Below are 22,827 nucleotides of genomic sequence, written 5' to 3'. Positions count from 1 at the left end.
GAGCAGGGAAGGCTGAGCGATATCAAAAACTTAAGACCTCAGTTTAGAGGTTTACAGTTTACAATTTTTCTGTGACCAGTAACTTTTTTTATGATCCACAGTATCTGAGGCAGCGTGACGCAGTAAAGAGCGCTCCTGTTCAAGTGTAAACACGGTCAAAACAAGGCAAGGATGGTCAGGTTTTTCCAAGGGGATTTATTTATCATTGACAACAAAGTGGCGATATCACTGATGCTCTGTAGATGGGAGTCATCACATCCCATACCAGTTTAGGATGTTTCCTTTCAGGATGTGGTCCACTGCTCCTCTGTAGAACTAGAACATGGTACAGGACGTTTTGCCTTCTTAAAGCAGCAATATGTAGCAACTGGGCATTCAAACATGAGCACAGCGGTCCAAATAGTGAGTGTGAGCCAAAGACGGTATATTAAATAGGCTGAAACAATGCAGAGTTTGCTGAGTGGCAGGACTTTATTATGCTTGATAGCATCTCTGAAACCTTCTTCCAGAACTCTACAACCTTTGGAAACTCTCACACAATGTGAAAGAAAATACCCAATGCATCTTGCTTTCGTACAGTGCAGTTTGATGATGAAACCTTCATTTTGCGCAATGTGGAGGGAGTGAAATATGTTCTGTTTATGAAATTAAAATGATTACTTTGGTGGTTGGAGTTCCTGGAGGACTCTTGGATGTTCTGCCAGATGAGGTTCCAACTGGAGCTATTTGAGGAGAGGTCCGCCTTCCATAGTCTGTCAATAGACAGGGACTCATAGGAGGCCTTATGTGAGATATATTGTCAAGAAGAGTCCACTGGGGCTGGTCAGAGCTGTATCAGATTGATGTATGTTTCAAGACACACCAGAAGGGCACATCAATGTACAGAGATGAAGATAGAAAGACTGATGTCTCTGGATGTTTCTAGGCACCCGAGGAATGTAAATGTCATGGAGACTCTCTAGTTTGACAAAATTTTGAATTGCTTTTTGGCAAGATGGCAACTAGAGCTTACTTCAGATATAACTGAGCCAAATTTCTCTCTTGATTGAGTGTTAAGTGTTGGAGTGTATCAGACCTTGCAACCTGTGAGGATGCACCTTGTTCTCCTCCATTGGCTTCCAAGATCAGAGAAGCAGGATTTAACCATTTGGAGACAGGACACAGTACAGGACACAGTTAATTAAATAACTGAGTCTTCATTGCTTTTAGTAAGCACCACTTGTCATAAGCAAAACACGAGAAGGCAAGGCTCAGATAGTAGTGATCTTGTAATCTGAAGGTTCCTCGTTTGATGCCTGGCTCCTCCAGTAAAGAAGTTAAAGTGTCCTTGGCACCCTGCAGGGCACCCTCTGCCATCAGCGTATGAATGGGTGATTTTTTTTTTTTTTACATGTTTTCACATGATTAAAGTGAGAACTAAACTAAACTTTTTGTGTAGTTTTAAGGCTCATTACAATCTGTCAGTGGCCAGAATTTTATGGGAGTTTAAAGAATTCTCGCCAAGCAAAATTGGCTTAGCTTTTTGGCAGACTTTTTTGCTCCATACAAGAGATTTTACGTTTTTAGGCCTCGTTTTGGTAGGGCTGTTTTTGCAGCGAATTTAGACAAAATATTTCACTTTTTACTTTACTGTTCGAACAACTGTTTGTGAGTACACACACTTGTCCACTATCAGGCTAAAGTTATGATCACCTGATAGTAAAAGAATAGTCTGTCATCATATCGTATTTTGAAATGAACTATCTTTTGTCTTTTGTTTCTAACAAAGTCTGTTGCAGAGTTGATTTAAGAGACTTCAAAGAATAGAAGGTATATAAGTATTTACTGACCTGTTCTGTGATTTTGGAGGAAAGCTCAGTTACATCAGACCTGATTCTGTTCATAAAGATAAATGCACTCACCTGGCCTGAGGTGTGAAGGTTTCCTCGCACGTGTTTGTGTGTGTGTGTTTGTGTGTGTTTGTGTGTGTGTGTGTGACAAAGAGAGAGAACAAAAGAGCAGAAGTGCAAAAAAAGAGAGAAGACACTAAAGGTTGAGATGACACTGATGCATGTTTGTCCAGGGGAGGAAACAAGTTCAGGGGAAGTTGCCTGGCTGGCCCACACTTTTCCCATGGCACAATGAGGAGCAGGTCTAATCATAGACAGAACTTATAAAGTACATTTCCTCTCCTGTTCTATCTTTTCCCACACTCAGATTTGCTTTCATTAAGCCATAATCGAAGGAAAATATTACAGTTGATGGCGAGGGATTAGACAAACAGTTTCAAATGTCGTCGCTGTTGGATCAGCCTCAGTGGCGTGTTAACAGGAGATTCTTTTCTTTGGCTGTGGTCAGTTCAAATGTTTTCAGTGTGGATCCCTGTTTATTTTGCTCTCTGAAGAGAAGAAGTTGCTTCTCATTTGGCTGAAGCTGCACATCAGCCTCCACTCTGCCATCACGTTTTGTACAGCTTCTTGAGAAGAAATGGTTTCTTAGGATTACCTCTGTCTGCTTCTAGTTGCACTTCCTGCTTTGAGATTAGATTATTTTTGTTTCGTATTACACAACTCATGCCTGCAGTGGCTGGATGTGCACAGCCCAGCAGCCCTGGACCACCAGGAGCCCTTCAGGCTCCAGATTCATATGTCGATAAATTTCTGCAGAGGTTTCTCAACTGGAATATACGCACATGCATGGAAAATCATAACTGACAGGGGCCTTGGGCCCTGAAACAAATGGGGGCTCCAATTCCAGAAAACACAGTGGGCCCTGGAGACAACTAGCTATTAGTATGAAATGCTTTAGGCTACAACAATATTGTAATGGGGCCCTCAGACTGTACAGCTCCTGTCGCTGCTCTCCATTAGTGCCATTAGGGCCATGTGGGGCTGCAGGTTCTACAAATGAGGGACTCAGTCTACAGTCTCAGCTCATGCTGGGGCCCCATATGGAGCATGCTCGCCCTGGGGCCCCTGGTGGGATAAGTTCACAGTGATTTTCACAGTGAAGCCAACCACAGTTCTCCAGCCACTCTACACTTCACTGGACTTGGAGCATGTAAGTCCTGCAGCCAGAGGGGGCAATGAAAAGGCTCCGTTATAGTTCAAGCGCCTAATTTTGAACCGTTCTGAGCATTTCCACCAAAAATAAATTGGTTCAGAGTCCAAAAAGTTTATTGTGCAGTGTCCTCTGTTGATGACATCATTGACTACAATGGTTACACTCAAACCTGTCGGAAACACAGGCTGGTTCATAGAGAGCTCCAAGGTTCAGAGACTCTTGAACGGAAGTGGTTCAAGAACCAGAGTGCATTTGTGCCATCAGGGAGAGATGTAATGCAACACTCAGTGTTCATTTCAGTTTCAAAAACCTCTGAGTAAGTTTCAAAATATGGAAACACTGAAAGAATAACAGAGCCTGTAATCTCAGTTAGAACTGTTGAATTGTATGAGATTTCCCATTTCACTTGTTTTTAGTCATTGTCATTTCACCAAGAAAAGATGTATATGAGACCTCGGGAAGTTAATTACCATGTGACCCTTTAAGCCAATCGCCTGCCAACTCACACTGTATAAATCATAGAGATATATTTCCATACGTCACACTGACATTTAGATCATACAGAAATGTTGCATGTTTTTTAGAGATTGTTGAGCTGAATGACCTTCATTTACAAACTCGATGGCAGCAGGTAGTCTGAGCCCCGGCTGAAGACTATTAGAGAGGACAGTGAAACTTCTTCACCGTTCCCTGAGAAAAGTGAGCTTGTCACTCGGAGAGACTTGCTGGAGTTTGGAGCGACAGATCAAACAGACTGGAATAGACCAAAGACAGACGGGGCATGTGTATTGATTGATAGATAGCTTAGCGGTGTGTGACGTGTGCTTTCGCTTTATTCTGAGCTTCCTCACCAGAACCAGGAACGTTGCACAACGGCAGCAGGTAAAACTTCAGCTGAGGAGCAGAAACTGTGGCCACAACTCTGTGAATATACAACTTTATTCTTTTTAACCTCAGAGTCACCCGATCAGCATGTGAGCAGATGAGATGTGGTTGTTATTTTCTTTATTTGATTTCTTAAAACAAGGTGTAAGAGCGAGGTGTGTGTGAGACAATGGGTGTGAGTGTCTGTATGTGAAGCAGAGGTGTTACTGCTGAACTACGTGTTCTTTGAGGTGAAGTGGGATCTAACCTGTTACCTCACCAACACTCTGTCAGTGTTGCTGTCATAACCCGATGGAGGAAAAATAAATGTTCACCACAGTCACAGTAGTTCTCCCAGTTTGACACCGTTGTCACTGTGTTTTCTCCCAGCTCACTGCTGAAAAATATCTCCTCTCACAGGTTGTGGTAGATACAGAGTGCAGTGGTCTGAAAACATGCAAATAAGCTTTTTCATGCATCAGTGCACTGATGTAGACTGACATCTATCAGAGGTCCTGATTAGCTTTGTCTTAACCCGAGCATATACTGTACTACTTTAGAAAGGTTGTTGTTCAATTTAAAATCCTGCTGGACAAATAATGTTCTGTGATGTGAAGCCACATGATTCATGTGCTCACAAGGTGTGGTGCAACTGTCAAGCCACAACCTTAGTGCTCACACTGTACATATAAACTATAAAATAAAACAAGAATCAGGTCAGAACGGGATCGAACAGGATTACAACTTTGTAAATGCAAAGGATAAGCCTGATAATAATATATTTCTCATTGTCATTACATGACTGTCATTACGCTGTCATCACACCTGTCATGAACATGAGGGAGTCTTTATGAATGTAATAATTTATGACTGTTTATGACTTTTATGAATGTTTATGACTTTTTTTATTAATGATTTTTTAATGGCTTTTTTTTAAATGAATGTTTATGACATTTGTCATTCGGTCATTTATGTCACCTTTGAAGCAAAGTTCATATTATTTGAGATGTCTTTGTTATGACAGCTTGACATGATCAGACTTAAAGAACCTGTTATTATTGTCTAGATTAATGTTAAGTTGTCATAATAAAGACATCTGAAACAATGTCAGCTTTGCGTTAAATGTGGCATAAATGGCCTAATGACACTTAATGAGTCATAAACATTCATAAAGACTCTTTCATGGGTGTCATGACATGATTATGAAACTGTAATGTCTTATGCAAGCGGCTAACCCTAACCCCCTCAAATAAAGTATTATCATTACAAGAAAAAAGTAAAAACCAACAATGAACTGGTGCTTCTAACAGGTATTTAATTAATAAATAAGTATTGTATCGTAGACCTCCATTGTTGTCTAAGAACTAGTAGAAAAACATCAATGAACCACACTATTTTATGTACTACACCACTTACACGACATCCTGGTGCTCTAAATTTTCCTGCAGACCACCAAATGTGTATTAATCTGCAGTTAAGATGTCCCAACAGATGCACTGTTCCTAAAACTACAGTGCCCAGTTATTTTAGGAAATTGCTGAGCATTTTAGCTGCAACCAGCAGCTCTATAACTTGTGCAGCTGGTCAGTGAATCCACCGGCTGGTTGGTCGGTTGGCTCACAAAAATTTCCCCACAGTTTTTGCCCTATAGGAATGTATGTGAAGGTTGGCCCAAAGGGGGCATCGCAGTAGGAGTGGCCCAAAATCAAAAAGCCCATAAAACCCTAAACAGATTCAGGTAACATGGCCAACAAAAGAAAGACGCACACACACAGACATGTACATGCACACAGTGGGTGATTTGAGGGCTGATGGGGAATTCCCTCGAACTTGTTAGCGAAATGACCAAAATTTATTCCCCTCGATCTGCCCTCCTTGCTCTTCATCCCCTAGTAGCAGAGAGCATGCAGGAGCAGAGGGGTTGTTTAGTTAAATAGGCTGGTCTGCCTGATTCATTGATCCTTTATCTGACTGAGGTTTGTGACAGTTTGAATCTGTAAACCACCCTTCTGTCAGTTTCGTGTTGGATCTACAATATTGTCTCTACTATGTACAGCAAAAAGAGTCGCTCATGAGTTTTTACTAGTTGCACGTGAGTAAAACAAGCCAGGTCCATCCTCCCTGTTGAAAATTAAACCGCCCACTGCATGCACAAATACACACAACCACAAATTGCCATCTATGACGCTGAAATTAGCCATGGAATTCAATTGTCTGTGAGATTATGTGAATATAAATACATGGATGGGTGGATGCATGGTCGTAAGGGGATGTACCTATGTATTGGTCACTAATTTAAAAAAAAAAATCTTTCAAAAATTTTCAGAAAAAATCATCACAGGGTTCCTGGTATATAAGACTGATGTTATTCTATGAAAATAAATACAACCTTATTCTTAAATTGTTCTGTGAATTAAGAAACACAAGACAATAACACAATATTGTGTTATTTTTTTCCTATCCAGACAAGATAGTTCTAATTATACCACTGTGCATATCACATATCAAGATGCATGCAGTTAAATTGCTAATTTTGAGCCAGCCACAAAATGCAGACATCCTAAATCAAATAAGTAAAATGCTTATTTTACTACAAAGAAGCACACTTGAAACCAACACCCTACCAAGGATGGAGAAGACTATTTGTTGTATTGTAGCTATGTGTTTTTTTGTTTGTGAGCTAACAATCTTTTTTCCTCTTCCTCTCTCTGTCTCTCTGTTTCTCTTTGCAGGCGATTGTTTATGAAGGCCAAGACAAGAACCCAGAGATGTGCAGAGTGCTGCTGACACACGAGATCATGTGCAGGTAAGAGCGAGTGCATCAAATGTATTTCCTCCTCCCAGATCTTCCTCCTCTCCTCTCCATCTTCAAACAAACGTTCCAGCTTTTACTTTTGCTTTTGCTTTTGCTTTGCTTCTCCTTGTCCTGTCCTGTCCTGTCCTGTTCTGTTCTGTCCTGTCCTGTCCTGTCCTGCCTGTCCTGTCCTGTCCTGTCCAGTCCAGTCCTGTCCTGTCCAGTCCTGTCCTGTCCTCTCCGCTCCTCTCCTATTTTCTGCTCTCCTCTGCTTTTGTCTCCTCTCCTCTCCTCTCCTCTCCTGCAACACACTTTGTTAGTCTGCAGAAAGTTCCCACCAATCACGTCTCTGTACTCAATAAATTTCTTATTTTGTCACCCTCATTAACCCCCCCACACATACGCGTACACACACGTACACATGAAGCCGTATCTGTTGAGGAAGATGAGTTTTAGCTCTCAGACTCGTTGCTTTAATTATAATCTAAAGATGAATTTCTTCGGAAGTAGGTTGGGAGCAAAGAGTTCTATTTATAGAGGCATTTTACCAACCTATCCTATACAATAGGAAATGTGTGTGTGGATGCATGCATGGTGTATGTGTGTGTATGTGTGTGACGCCTGGTTAATTAGGACACAGAGAAACTCATTAGTCAATCTGAACCCTCCTGTTGTTTCATGGCTAACAAATGGGCCTTCCTCCACAATCTGACTATAAAATATAGGCAGGGTCTTACACACACTCACACACACACACGCATAGACACAAAGAAGTATGCATATGCACGCTTGCTCGCGCACACCACAGTTATAAAAATTCAAATTTAGCACATGAATTAAGTTGTTCTTATTCCCCGACCTTGTCACTGAACAACTTTAACTGTAACAATATAAATTGGGGTTCATCTATATGCACAAGCAGGGATTTTAGCCGTGAAATCAGGCACACTAATATTTTATTCTATAGCTCACTGAATAATCCTCAGGCTGCAGAGCTTTGTGGAAAACCCATTGAAATTCTGATATGATTTACAAGGAATTTATAAATAAAATGTATTTGGCAACAGATTTTATCGTAAATTATAGTTGTTGTTCGTCATGTGGGGAATGCATTATGGACATGAATAAACTGTTTTGCATAACATGTGCAGTACACATGAACTTGCACAGCAGAAAGGCCTCCGATGTTCAAACTCTTCTTCAGCGGCAGTGCAGAAAGTATGACTTCTGCAACGAGTGTAAACACTCGCTTGTCTTGAACAGCGGCTCAGGTCAAAGTTACGGCTGTTGCCTCATGTTCTCACATGCTGATTCTGCAGCAGGAGCCTCACACACAACACACGACGCAAGACACACACACAAAGAGCTCGGGGCATCCATTAATCAGTGTGGCTCATTGTCATGGTGGTGCTATTAGCCATATGCTCCCAGCCAATCTGCCACTGCACAGACCTGCGTTGCAAACCTGGTTGGAGCTCTGGCACGAACACATGAATGGTTTTACTGCAGGATAGATGATGGAGGCGACTGTACTGTTTATATCATGTGTTTAACATAAATGTTGGTTTAAATTCATCTCTCTGTATTTATTCTGATTCTTTATTATAATGCTCGTCTCCTTAAAGAAGGAATATGTAACAGTTGCATGTCCAAAAATGAGTACAGCAGTCCAAATAGTGAATCAGAGCTATAGACGGACAATATGTAATATGTCTGTATCAAAATATCTTAAACCTGTAGACCTAAGTTATATATTTTGGACATTGATAGATTTACATCAACAATGGTGGTTGTTTAACAGTGAAGATAACAACTCCCATGATCCCACACTACTTCACGACATCATCAAACTCAAAGTCTTTTGTTTCTGTGTTAATTTGAGTGAGACCCCTGGTTGCAAAGTTCACATATTGCGCATTTAAAGCCTTTAAAGAGTTTAAACACCCCCACACTGGTGTTTTTGGTTAATATGGCTGATTAGACCTCTGTTCAGGACTGTGTTTACTAAAACTAAAGTAAAAGCTACCAAAACTAGGTGTAAAAAGTTTGAGTTAGATGAAAAAACCTAGACTTTAGAAAAAAATTAAAGACATGTTGTGAGTAAGAGAGATACAGCCTGTGTTATATACTATACGTCAATGTTTCCCAAACTTTTTTGTTTTGGTGACCTACTTTTTAAAAATGAAAAATCATTGTGACCCAAATCACAACAGGCCTTATCAGTAAAACCAGGGAAAAGTTAATTTGTGCATTAATGAACATTTCTGATCATTTTTACTACCGTGTCTGCATCACCTTACAGTGTTTTGATGCATGTTTTTAAAAACATTTACACATGTTAAATACTTTTTTAAATTGAGAAATAAGTGTATTTAGGATGAGTTAACAGACTATCTTATTCTTTTATTTCCACTCATCAGGAAAACAACATAGAACATTTTACCCTACTTCATAAATGAGAGAAAATAGGTGCATTTAGGTGGAATGATCAGGCTCTTGTTTTTTCCTCTCATCAGTAACACAATACACACATTTGTAATGCTTTATAAAAGGTGTACTGCAGACATCAATGTTAAATTTGCAGAAGCTGCAACCTGCTAATGTTTGGCATTTTCTGTAATCAATGACTGATTGATTAACTGGCTAAATGTTTCAGTTTAGCTTACTTTAATCAAAATGATTGTAAACATCTATCACTTACGTTTTCACATAAAAACAGGTGAAAATGGATTCATTCTATTGGGAATCTATTGTTTGAAAGTGTGTGTGTGTGTGTGTGTGTGTGGTGGGAGGAGGGGTGATGCAGGGGGAGAGCAGATGATTAGATCACCAGGATCCAGAGCAATAAGTGCTACATTACCCCCGTCCCGCCCCTCGTTTTCCTTCCCACTACTCCTCCATTTATAACATCTTCCACTCTCTCTTCCTCGACTGTCCTCCCTTAATCTTCTCATCTGCCTCCCCCCCACTTCACCCTCACCCATCCTTTCCCTGCTTCCTCAGGGTTATAGCTTTCCTCTTTTCCCTTGCTCCCCATTTTCCCATTCCCCCTTATCGCCCCTTCTCCTCCTCCGTAACCTCTCGCTGGTGCTGCTCTGTTCTCCGACGGGGCCGTGAAGTGACCCAGTTCATAGAGCTGCAGAAAGGAAATGACAGACAGAGGGGCAGAGCAGCAGATAGTGGAGACAATGTGTAAGGTGTAACGTATCAGCCTCTTTCTTTCCACCTCTGCCATCTGTGACGGTGGGAAACCTGAGACATCTCCCCTTCCTCTTGTTTTAGCTTTCCCTCCCACGCTCACCCTTTCACTCTTCCCCCCTGGCTTCATCCTTCCCCTCCTGCTTACATCTTTATTCATAATTGATGCACGCAAGAAAGCTTTGACAGACTCATGGTGCATATGTGTGAATTTTGGTGCACATGCCAGCTTTTTTTTCTTACTTTACTGTGTGTGTGTGTGTGTATGTGTGTGTGTGTGTGTATCCCACCCACTCTTCTTCTGAGCCTCGGGGCTCGTCAATCCTCTCCACCCTCCACCTCATCTTTTCATCAGTACAATTAGGTTGGAGTGGAAGTTGTCTTCAATGTTGATTTTTATGGAAATAATGTCTAAATAAATCTTTCAGGCTTCAAAACTATAGAATGTGTTGCTCCTGGTTTACCAGGAGATTGTCCTGTTGGTCGATTTAACCATCATGCAATGAGAACATAGACATCAAAATGTCAATTACCCACTGATATCTGCGAAACTGTTACAAAGCAAATTGTTTGCTGCTGTAGTTCAGTGACTTTGTTTATGAAAAATGTTTCATCCTATATATCCCATAATCAACATGTCCTCATTACCTAAATGACAGGATAGGTCGATCGCCAATGATTCCCCAAACAACATATAAGACCTTTAGAGAGTACCAGCGACAGGCAGGTTAGGTTTAGGAACAAAAAAAATACTTGGTTTAGGATAAGACCATGTTTAGGGTTACAATAACAGCACTTTTTTTCACATGGGATATGAACCCAGATCTCCTGTGTGAAAGTCCTGTGCTTGTTTGAGACATCCATCCACCCCACTTCCTCCATGGGTGGACTTTGTCCCTCTTTATATTATGTCAGCAGCTCAGGGCGTCTTATACAGCCACAGATGGGTTTACGTTTAAGTCATTTGAAAAACCTGGTGCATCACTTTCGGGCATGGGTGCCGTCCACGTCTGTATGAGTTGCCGATGGGCAGTGACAAATCACTGATATGTGATGACTGACTTCACAAGCAACTCCTTATTTGATGATTGGTTTGGGCATCTAAGCAATGGATGTTTTGAATTTGGGGTGCGCCTTTATGCTGGCAGGTGTGAAAAGAAGAAGCTGTGTCCGTTCACATCTTTCTGAGATAAACCATCAGAGTTTGCAGCGACAAGTAATGCAGTGCGGTACAGCAGGAACTGCTCATCGAAACTGGAAAAGATCCACTGAAAAGAGGGACAAGTTCAAATGATTTGTAACAATAGTTTGCTTGAAACATCCAGGTGCCCATAGAGGTCTTAATTCACTTGTTTTTGGTGGTATTGACATCTTTTTAAACCCTTCCATGCTATGCTCTGTATACCAATTTGTTAAATCAGCCAACCCTGACACTCACGAACATCTGGCTTTTGTCTTCAGTGGGTGAGAGTACAATTGGCATTCACTCCCAGGTCAAATGACTCTGCAGTGGTCACGGGTATTTATCAGTTTCAGCTCTGATTGGCAGTGATGTAAGCATGACATCCCGGTGGACATGCTAATTTTCTCCCCTTCTGCAGGAGAGGCAAAGAAAGCTTGTCACCTCCATTGGTAACTGTGACTCTTTTGCATCTTTTCATACTGTTTGGGTTGACTAGGTTTGACTCAGTACATCGGCCCACACAACTGCTTGAAGGTGTGTGTTTGACTGAAATGTACTTATCTGTAGGTAAGCAGCTGTAAAAACAGCTGATGTTTCATTTCCTATAAATTCTGTGAAGCAACAAAATCAGAAAATGGTAGGTTTGTATTTTTGCAAACATGAAACAGTGAAATAAAACAGAGACCTAAGTTCAAACCGCAATGCCGGAGAGAAACTAAACTTCAGAGATTCAGTTAGAAGCTACAAAAGTACTGAGAGCTGAACACACAAAGACTTTTAAAAAATGTCTTTCTCTCTGCTTTCCCGTACAGACATGACTTGAGTCTTGGTGCACATCAGAAAACAAAAAACAGAAAGGCAAACTCGTCTACTGGCAATGGAAAAAGGATTAATTGTCTGTTTTTTGCAGGTTTAGCCACATTTACCTACCTCTGCTAATTTTGATGTAAAAGCAGTATTAGTATTTCTTTCAGATCCTGCTTTACAGTCACTTTCAATGTCATATAAGTCTATTTTTATCTGTGCTGTCAGTGAAGACCTGTTCAGCACTGCAGACTTTTTCCTGTTGGCCTGTTTTAGACACATCTGATCCATTTTTGTGAATTTAGTGTTAACATCTCCACAACATAATCTGCTGTAACACTCCCATTCAAACATCTGAGTGTGAACCACCATGTAATGCACTGTATGTTCCCTGCATCTGACTCCTTTCTAACTCTGTCTTCTCTTCTCGTAGTCGGTGCTGTGACAAGAAGAGCTGCGGGAACCGTAATGAGACACCCTCAGACCCTGTTATCATCGACAGGTACTGTCTCTCACTCAGTCTCTATCTTTGTCTCTCTCTCTCTTTCTCGCACACACACACACACACACTGGATGAAGGTCTGTGTTGACCCGTTTGAATGGCGGCATGTGATGGGATGTTTGTGTGTTCCGATGATCTGCTGTCACTCCTGAAATAGATGCTCTTCAGACAGAATCAATGGCTTCTGATGGAAGACGGAGCGAAACATTTGAGAGTGAAGCTTTCAGTGTATGAGTCAAACAGCAGGACTCGTCATCAGTGGTGGCGAATGGCTGAAAGTTTCAGGGATTAAAGGTCCACCCACACGCATTCATTTACATCTGCACGTGCGCTTCAGTCATGTAGTCACTAGCTGCGTTTAGGGCACTGGTTCCCTCCTGCCCCCAGTTTGGGAACCACTGGTTTAGGGGACATAAATGCACATCAGTTGCTACCTCATATCTGACAAATTCACGCACGTGCACACACACTCTCTTGCACATCGTCGCACTTGAGCGAACAAACAGCACTCAGATGAGTGTATGTTTCCTCTGCATGATGCAAAATACAGAGCTGTTTACTAGCAGAGGCTGTCTGACGTTTTTACAGCCACTTTCTTCCCACCTGTCTGTCTGTCTGTTTCTTTCTCTCTTTCTTCCTGTCTGTCTGTCGAGGTGGAGGACTGAAGTTATCCCTCCCTTACTTCCCCCTCCTCTCTCCCTCTCTGTCTCTCCTGCAGCGGCGCAGAAAAATGGGTCATGAGCAAAGAAAAAAGTGACAGAGAAAAACTGAAATGAGATCCAACCTCATTTTAATCTGATTTCTTCTTGGCAGTTGTTTTAACCCTCTGTGAGCAGGTTTGTCTGTGTGCGAGTTTGGAAGAGTAATTCACAGGGACTAGAGTGAAGTCGTAACCAGCAGAAGATGAAGCCCACCCACCCAGATTTTATGTAATTTAAAAAAAAAATATATATATATATATATTATAGCACGTATCGTATAGTATGAGCACAGGACAGTGGTGTTTTCTTTCAGCTTGTGTTGTATTTCAAGTTCAGAGAAAACACATCTGCTCTGTTAAGCTAATAAAATAATGTTAGCTTGAAAACAAAAGCACTGAAGAATATTTACCTTTGCATGAATTTTTGGGATGACTAGTCTGCAATTATTGCTCCAAGCTGTGAGAGTCTTTTTTTCTTGACATTCAAATGTGAAATTTATCTACGCCTGTTCTTCTCTTTCTCCCAAACTTTATTTCTGCATGTTTATGAGACATGAAGCAAGCACATGCTAATTGCCGCCCCCAGGTAGATCAGTACTATCCAGTTGCTAATGAAATTGTTAATAGATTTTGTCATAGTTTTTCACATCATAAATTACTTTTTATTTATTTATCACCTTGTTTGTGTCAACCGAATGTTGTTGAGGAAATTTCTAACTAAAACTGGCTGCAACAAAGGTGTTATCATAACTAGCTGGAAGGATACAAGCTTCCCACATGAATTCAGTGATTGCCTGGTTATGGATATGAGTAAAGAGGGTTTTCTGGCTTCTTACAGACTCCGATTAACAATCTCATATTACATTGTTATTGAGATATAAAAGTCTAATATCAGTTTCTGATTCTGTTGTTGTTTTGTCTTCTGCCAACGACACACAAAGGAAACACATGTTATAGCACAACACTTTCTTGTACTTTCTTCCAGGGTTAAGTGTGCTTGAATTGGTGTTTCATGTGTTTTTGTTTTAATTGATCAAAATCAAAATCAAATCGAATGTCACCAAGACAAGTGAATAGTTCTATAGTCTTACTGTCAACATGTATTTATTAAGGATGTAACGATACAAAAAACTCAGGGTGCAATGATTAAAAAGTCGACAATATGATATTTTTTAAGATAAGGTAACATAAGGTATGTTGAGATAAGATAAGATAAGATAAGATAAGATAAGATAACAAACAGAAAAATGAAAGCTTGAAAAATGTCCTTTCTTTCTTTAATAAAATAAAGCAAAAGTAGCCAGTTATGATCTAAGGATCTGCAGAAACTAGGCATGAATTATCTTTGGCAATGAATATTTGAATGTAGGTAGAACTGCAAAACAAAACCAATGCAGCAGTCAACAGCATCATTTAAAAAAATAAATAAATAAATAAATAAATAAATAAATAAAATAAAATATAATATCATGGCAGACATATGGACATTTTTTTATTGCAATCTTGCAATATTCAATACATTGTTACAGTCTTAGTATTTATATACATTTAATATTTTTTAAGTCACTCTTAACCCTCATATAAACCAGTCTTATCCCCATGGAAATTTATATTTTTTGCAAACTCTCCTCTCCTCTGCTCCCCTCTCTCTTTAAGGATTCTGCTCTCTCTCTCTCTCTCTCTCTCTCTCTCTCTCTCTCTCTCTCTCTCACACACTCACACACTCACACACACACACACACACACACACACACCTCCCCCACTTATTTTTGTGTTTGGAGAAATCGTATGAAGTGAATAAACACTTGTGTCTCAAAGTGAGCTTTGATGGAGATATTTCAAAGTGCACAAATAACAGTTTGTGTGTGTGTGTGTGTGTGTGTGTGTGTGTCCTGTGTGAGACACAAAGTGCAAAAGGCTGCATGATCGACAGCTACACACATAATTGTGTCATTTATGTGTGTGTGTGTGTGTGAATGTGCAGGACATTATAGTATCTTTACACCACAGTTGCAGTCCTTCTGTTTTTGTCGGCTATCTCAGACATCTCAGCTTACACTCCATTATATATTCGCCTGGAAGGTGTGTGTGTGTGTGCACATGTGTATGTATGTGTATATGTGTGTGTGAGTGGTTTGCTGTGTCTTGGGTTGGGCCGCTGAAAGAATAGATGATATATTAGACACAAAGTGACAAAATAATACATATATAATCATAATAATGTGTGTTACTGGACTGTTTGAAGCACTGGTGTTTAGTGACTATTAGTGCAAGTGTGTGTGTGCGTGTGCACGCGCGTGTGTATGCGTGTGTTTTATGGCTGGAGGAGAGGAGCAGAGTGAATTGTGGGAGATGTCAGGGAACTTAGACAGGATGGAATGTCAAGGTTACCGTGGATACCGTGGGATACTTCCTGTATCCCCCACACCCCCCCTCCTCTCTTCCACTTCGCAGAGGTTCACAGCCTCTCAGTTTAACATCTGGAACTCTGCTGTCCGACCCAAACATGTGGACAGAGAGAGAGAAAGTCAAAATAAGGGCTATAAGTGTGTCACTGCTTGTAAACAGGCAAATATTTTTGAAGTTGCACGTTGTCGTCGCTTTAAACAGTCAAAAATAAAGTTGTGTTTTTGAATTTATTGTTAATATCTTTAACAGTGTGGCAGAGAGAGTCAGCATTTTGATTAAAAGTAGTGGTAAAAAGTAAGTTCATTTACTCAAGTACTTTGAGATACTTGTACTTTTACTTGTAGAGACTCAGTTTGTAGACTTTATAATCTGTTGTGCTGTTTTCCTTCATTGCTCATGTGTACAATGATGCAGCTTTTTAAAAAAGGGCAATGAATTGACTGACAAGTCGACTCCACACCTTCAATGATTCAAGTCATTCATTTATCTCAGTGATATTGTTCGTGCTCTTACAGTTTTTAGTTTTTATGTCAAACTGAAAGGAAAACTTAACTTGTCAGCATCTGTCTGTTTAACTTAGCTCTCAAAAAACATGTTAATTCATGGGTTGTGTTCCAAATCACATATTTTTTCTTATTTGTAATATGTGCTGCAGCTGCCCTTATAATGTTGGTGTGGGTGATATGGCCATAAAATAACATCACCATCGTCAGGGTGTTCTGTGCCAACAATATTTTTGCAGATATGGGAAAATACTGAAAAATATTTTTGGTTTAGACTCACAATAGCTGTTAAGCTCTTTTGGCTCTCCTTGTACTCAACCAGCTGCTTCTGCTTGAAATCGTGAAATTAGTTTATTGTCTTGCCCCCTTTTGCTGTTACAGTCTTGATGTACTTGCATTTACATATCACTGCACAAGTTGTACATCTGCTCTGTTTTAAACAAACCACATACAAACCACGGAAGTCAATCCTGTTTTTGGAACCAACTCCTCCATTGTGGGGCAGGCAGCAATATAACTTTCACTTTCAGCCATGGTCGTTGTGTAACGGTGTGTGTTGCGGTGTTTGTAACAGTATGACATTTCTGTATCATAAAGAATTTGCTACAGTTTTATTGTGAATGATAACATATGGCTGCTGCTATTACACAGTGCCTTGAATTTGACCATCTTGCTCATACATATGCTGCAGTGCGCGAAATCTGAAATAAAAGGACAAAATCAGCATCAATGAGCTGGGCTCTCTCTGCAGCTCAGTTAATGTGACATATCTTCCTCTATGCATCTGCAGATGGTAGGCATATGCCTAGTGCATTTGGCATACGATGTACTTGGACATACTGAATCTTGTTCTGGCATACGAAATAGTATGGTTAGACCCTTGGAGTAGCAGTAAGACCAAATAACAGTTGAAAGCTCAGGTGCTTTGGTGGTGCAGAGGAAAAGTTCAGGTTCAGCTCAGAGCTGGAGCTGCAGGGATGTACTCTGATGATAAGCCAGTGTGGGATCATGTTCGTGTCACTGCACTGCACCTTGGCTTTATTACTCCTGGACAGAGGAGCGTGAGGACAGAGCGTGCTCCTTCATACATGACATGTAAACTGTTGCAGTCTGGAGTCCTGCAGGTGAAAACAAGTGGCTGTCATGGTTCCATCTTTATTGAAGGAAACTCAGTCACTTGACCAACAGTGGAGTAAACGGCGAGAAAGAACCAATAAAACCATTTTGGATTTTTGTTTAAAGAATGATGCCCTCACCATCAGCACATCCTCTCAAAACACCATTTTATTGTGATGTTATATAAAGAGTAATGCTCCCAGTGTTCATCGTGCTTTAACAAACTCAAACAGCTGCATTTATTTGTGGATACAAACAGGTGAAAGAAAAGACTGTTTGCATGTGATTGACAGCTCATTGCACGGTGTCAGTGAGGATATCAGTCCTTGTGTGCGTTTGTGTGTGTATGTGTGTGACTGACAGCTAGCTCATGGTGCCAGTCTGCCTGTGTGTGTGTGTGTGGCCCAGTTAATCCATGTTGTAGCGCCGTGAGTGTCCCGCTGCCTCTCAGGGTTAATATAGGGTTAACGACATGCAACGATATCCTATCATACGCCTGCTTGACTCCTAAAGAGCCACATCCACTCTCTCCTCCTCGTGTGTGTTTGTGTGTGTGCCATTCAATTTCTCCTCCTGCTATCTCCTACTGTCTTTTCTCAATCACTCAACATCCTCATCTCATCTTTCTCCGTTTCTTACCTCCACCTCCCCCGTTCCTCATCTCTCTCCCTCCTCCTCTTCCTTACCCTTGCTCCACCTCACCCTCCCTCACCCCCTCCCTCTTTCTCTTTTTCCTCCTTTGACTCGTTTTACTCCCTCCGTGGCCCTGAGGGGTTACCTACCTCACTGCTCAGCTCGCTGCCTGTTTAGACTGCTACGATTGGCTTAATAGGCTCAGGCTGTGTGTGTGTGTGTGTGGGTGGGTGTGTGTGTGTGTGGGTCAGGGGGTTATAGTCTCAGGCAGTGTGTGCTCAGGGCTTAGATCAGTGTCAAGACTTGAGGAAGGCGGTTTGAGAGTGTGTGATATTGTGTGTGTGTGTGTAGGGGGGTTATGGGTACCAGTGTGTGTCCTCTCAAAGTCTGAAGGGGCCCACATAAGCCTGAGGGGTTTAAGGGGTTCCCTGTGTGTGTGTGTTTGGCTCCTGTGTGTGTGTATGTGTGTGTGTAATCTAAAGGGTTAAGAGGGGTCACAGCTTGAGGAAGAGATGATGGGAAAGAGAGGAAGGAGGAAGGGATGGAAAAAAAACGATAGAAGGAGGTGAACATGACGAGAGAGCATTTACAGGGAGTAAGAGGAAGAAAAGGAAGAGGGGAGGAGGGTGAGGAGAGAAGGAGGGAGGAGGCTTCTCGAGGCAGACAGAGGAGAGAAAGGAGGTGAGGAGGAGCAGAGCAGGGTTTGTTTCAGGGGATAAGAGCTTCAGTCTGGGGAGTCCTGTCAATCAAAGAGCGCCGGGTGGGGGAGGAGGGGGCGCTGTCAATCAGCTGTAGGAGGAGAAGGGGGAGGAGGAGGAGGAGGAGGGGGAGGAGGTGAAGAAAGGCGATGAAGGGAGTGAGGGGGATCTTCTAAACGATCTCTTCATCTTCTCTGCCTTTGTCTTCCTCACTATCTCTCCGTCTCTCCCTCTCTCTCTCCCTCTCTTGTCCTAGTTACCAAAATATCTCTGCCAACCTGGTATGTCACTGTTCGCTCAACTGTCACTGTCTGATACACACACACACACGAACACACACATGCGTGGGCACACACATATCTAAAATAGACAGTGAGATATTATGTCTTCTCCTCTCTTGACCCGTCCTCGTCTCTTTTTTTCCATCTTTGCCCTCCTTTTTTTTTTATCAGAGCTTCTCATCCTCTCAGCATTTAAATTTGGTTTGGAGCAGTGTTGCCATTTTCCACAAGATTAACAATGTAAGTTTAATAATTTAGTATAATAAAGAATAACAACAAATGGTTAGCACATCACTACACTAAATAGAACAAACCCTACAATACACATACAATACATTGTTGGACAGTATCGGGGAGGACCAGGCACAGTTGACCTCCATGTGGCTAATGTTCTGAAACCATCACATTTTTGTTATAGGCACCAAAACCACTTGGATGGATTTGCATTAGATCATGGAAAGAAAACTCAGAATTTCAAAGCAACAGGCTACAATACATTTTTGAGTTTTTGAAGTCGTCTCAGCTACTTTTTTTTACAGCGTGGTTATGTGTTTACATTAAAATAGGCAGCCAGGAGACTGATTGGTATTTACAGTAGTCATATAGTTTAGCGCTTTATGCCTCTCCCGCTCGCTTAGCGCCTGGCTGCTGGGAGTCTTACCCAGTAAAAACACCACCTTGGTATGATCATGGTACCCTGTTGGTCTCTGAGGCTGTGTTCGTCAAGGTTACTGGCTATGTTTGCTGGACCATTTCTGTTACCCGCTAATGGCAGCTAACAGCAGCTAACAGCGAACAGTTACGGTTAGCTACTTTAGCAACAAGTAAGCTTAAAGCATCTGTCCATCAGTCTGTAATTAAATAACCAAGAACTGAAGCCGGGCAGTTGGAGAACATCAGAGGGGAAACCAATGATCCAGTTTCACCCAAATCAGTGAATAAAGTTATAAAGTTGTGCTTTTGTACAGTGAGGCTTGTTCCCTAAAAACATGTTAGTCTAATGCATCATAAGCAAGAAAGTGTTTCTGTAGGCATAAATTTGGTGTTTCCTTAACATTTTAGTGCCATCATCGGGTCAATTTTAATCTCAAATACTTCTCAAATTCGAATTAGCGAATGTTAGCATGCTAACAAGCTAAAATATGATGGTGAATTAGGAGTGATGGAGTTTCATTATTAAATTAAAAAATGATTTCATCAATCGAAGCAAGAGCAATGCTTACAGTTCACAATTGAATGGTGAAGTAAATTAGCCTATTGTTATTACATTATGTAGCTTAGCTACCATTTAGTCTATCTTTTCAAAGAAAGAAATAAAACCAAACATCTGTTCATCTCTACAAATCAAGACTTGATAATCTAACACTGGCAGAGCCGTCAGTGCTAAAAAAAAGTTAAAAATCGTATTGAATCATGACCTTGAAATCAAAATTGAATCATAGATATGTTGTTTATGACACCCCTAATGAACAAGGTCAACAACATTATGTCTGAAAAGCGTGTTAGCATTGTTGCTGTGATGTGCATGTAAGCATTCTGATGTTAGGATTTAACTAAACGCACCGCTGTTTCTGGGTGTTTATATTATTTCTCATAGTCTTGGTCTGTCAATAGATCACACTTCATGACCATATAGTAAAACTAGTTTAGACAGAATACTTTTAGCAAAGTTCAGGTTGGTATATTGCGGTATCGTTAAATTAAAGACAGACAAGACACAATTACTTTCCTCTCTGCCTCTCTTTCTCTCGTGTTGCAGCATCACTTCCTGTGTTAAAGGTCAGCAGTTGCTTGGAGATGAGGACTATTGGGAATTATTCATACCATCGACTTAATGTCAACGTTCACTTCTCTCCCTGTGTTTGTGCTTGCGTGTGTGTGTGTGTATGTGTGTGCGCTCGTGCGTGTGCTTGTGTGTGTGTGGGTGAGAGAGAAAGACAGACTGAGAAAGGGAGAGAGTATGTTTTATTCATTTCTCTCATTTAGTCTCTCAGTCTGCACCTGTCCTAGCATTTAGAAGCTCGGCATTCACATTACTCGCTGATTTAGTTTAACTGCCCGCTTTAATGGACACACACACACACACACTCACTCACACACACTCACTCACACACACACACACACACACACACTCTCACACTCTCACACACAGTTTTCTGTCAACTAACTGTCTAAACTAACTGTTCTCGTCTCGTTCAGGGTCAAAGCAGGAGGTTTGTATTGATAATACTGGGAGAAATGTTGCTTTTTGCGTTTCTTTCTGTTTTTCTCTCCTTTTATTTATCTAATTTTCATCTTCTCTTTTTTATTTTTCTGACTGTTTGTCTTATTTTCCCAACAAAATAGTAGGAATATGTTTGTTGTTCTGATTTTTGATAGAGAAAGAGATGCAGAGCTGAGGATAGCAAAAGGTGTTCATCCTCCTTTGCTTCCTTTTTCTCCATCCGTCTCGCCGCCTGTGTGTTATTGTCAATATTAGTAAGAAAACTGAACAGCCGTGGGCTATGAGTGGAGTGGAGTCCACGCAGATGTGTAATGTGTGCCTGAACACCCCCCCAACACACATGCACACACACACACCCTTTTCCTCCTTCTGTCCTCCCCCTTTCCTCCTCTTTCACCTCCCTCATCCTCCCTTTCCTCCCTCAGGCAGGGATCAGGTTACCCTAAAAGCTACAAACACAGACATGATGGCCTCACACACACACACACACACACACACACACACACACACACACACACACACACACACACACACACACACACACACTTTCCCATCTGTTCCTGTCGATGCTGTTATGATGCCTCGTTTACTCTAAGAGGCTGCTTGTTGTCAAAAACTACAATTACTTTTATGCAGTGTGTGAGTGGTTCAATGGATCTGTGTAACATTTAGGATGACACTTGATTAGTGTTTGTAATTACATTTTATCAGGAGAAATATTGGAACACATTAGAAGGCAAAAAATGAGTGCCTCTCTTACCTTTCACATTTGTGTATTTGTTTTATTATGTCAAATACTGACACTACATCTAAATATCCTGATGAATACTCCAGTAACAACTTGTGGGAGATCAAATGTATAGAGCTGCAATGGTTAATCATTTATTAATTGGCTATTAAACTAATCACCAACTATTCTGATAAGTGATTGATCCTTTTCATTCTCTTTTTTGAAGTAAAAAGTTTTTAATATGTGAATATGTTCTGGTTTCTTTGGTCCTCCATGACAGTAAACTGAATATCTCTGGGTTTTGGACAAAACAAGACATTTGAGGACGTCACCTTGAGCTTTGGGAAATGGTGATCAACATTTTTCACCATTTTATGGCTTTTTTCTGATGTTTTATAGACCAAACAACTAATAGACAAAATAATTAGCAGATTAATCGATAATGATATCATTTGTTTTTGTTATTGTTATTCAGTGATCCTTTATCTGACAGAGGTTTGTGACAGAATCTGTGGCAGCGACCATGGCTCTGAAATATCAGGAGCCTAAATGTGCTGCGTGTTCGGAAAACTGCGGTGCTGTCCATGGTGCTGAAATAGAAGACAGATTGTAATAGATGCTAAATCACTAAATGTAAATTAAAATAAATACATACATAAATGAAAACAATTTGGCCATCCCCCTGTTAAAAATTAATAAATCGGCCAGTGTTGCGTAGTATTTGACATAGTTCTTACTGGGTTATAGTTTACACCTTATTATTCAGCGTTGAATGTCTTTATGTTAGCTGTTGAAAGTGAACTTTTTAACTCAAACCATTTTCCTCAACCAAATTTGTTCGTCCCCAAACCCACGCAGACATTTGACGTACTGGCTGATATTTTTTATATAAAATATAATATACAGGATATAATAGGGCTGCAACTAATGATTATTTTCATTGTCAGTTAATCTGTTGATTATTTTCTTAATTCATCAAGTGATTGTTTGGTTTATATGTTTCCGAAAGCCTAAAGTGACAAATGTCCCCGAAGATATTCAGTTTACTGTCGTAGAGTAAAGAAACCAGAAAATATTCAGTTTAATTACTCAAACCAATTAATAAATTATGAAAATAATTGTTGATCAATTTAATAATTAATGATC

At 40.7% G+C, this 22,827-nt stretch overlaps 1 protein-coding gene across 3 annotated transcripts in view; it reads left to right on the top strand.

The window, feature by feature from the left end:
• LOC146319124 (transcription factor COE1) overlaps nt 1-22,827 on the top strand; it is a 132,638-nt gene that overhangs the window by 14,002 nt on the left and 95,809 nt on the right. For all 3 annotated transcript variants that reach the window (XM_084729723.1, XM_084729724.1, XM_084729721.1), the window contains exons 5-6: nt 6,639-6,712; nt 12,319-12,387. In XM_084729723.1, the coding sequence (XP_084585849.1) occupies nt 6,639-6,712; nt 12,319-12,387 (143 nt within the window). The remainder of the gene's footprint in view (nt 1-6,638; nt 6,713-12,318; nt 12,388-22,827) is intronic.

This window comes from Lutjanus erythropterus, chromosome 11, assembly GCF_056507025.1.
Source record: "Lutjanus erythropterus isolate fLutEry1 chromosome 11, fLutEry1.hap2, whole genome shotgun sequence".
Classification (NCBI taxonomy): Eukaryota; Metazoa; Chordata; class Actinopteri; order Lutjaniformes; family Lutjanidae; genus Lutjanus; species Lutjanus erythropterus.
The sequence above is the reverse complement of the archived record's forward strand: the minus strand, read 5'-3'. Positions and strand labels throughout refer to the sequence as shown.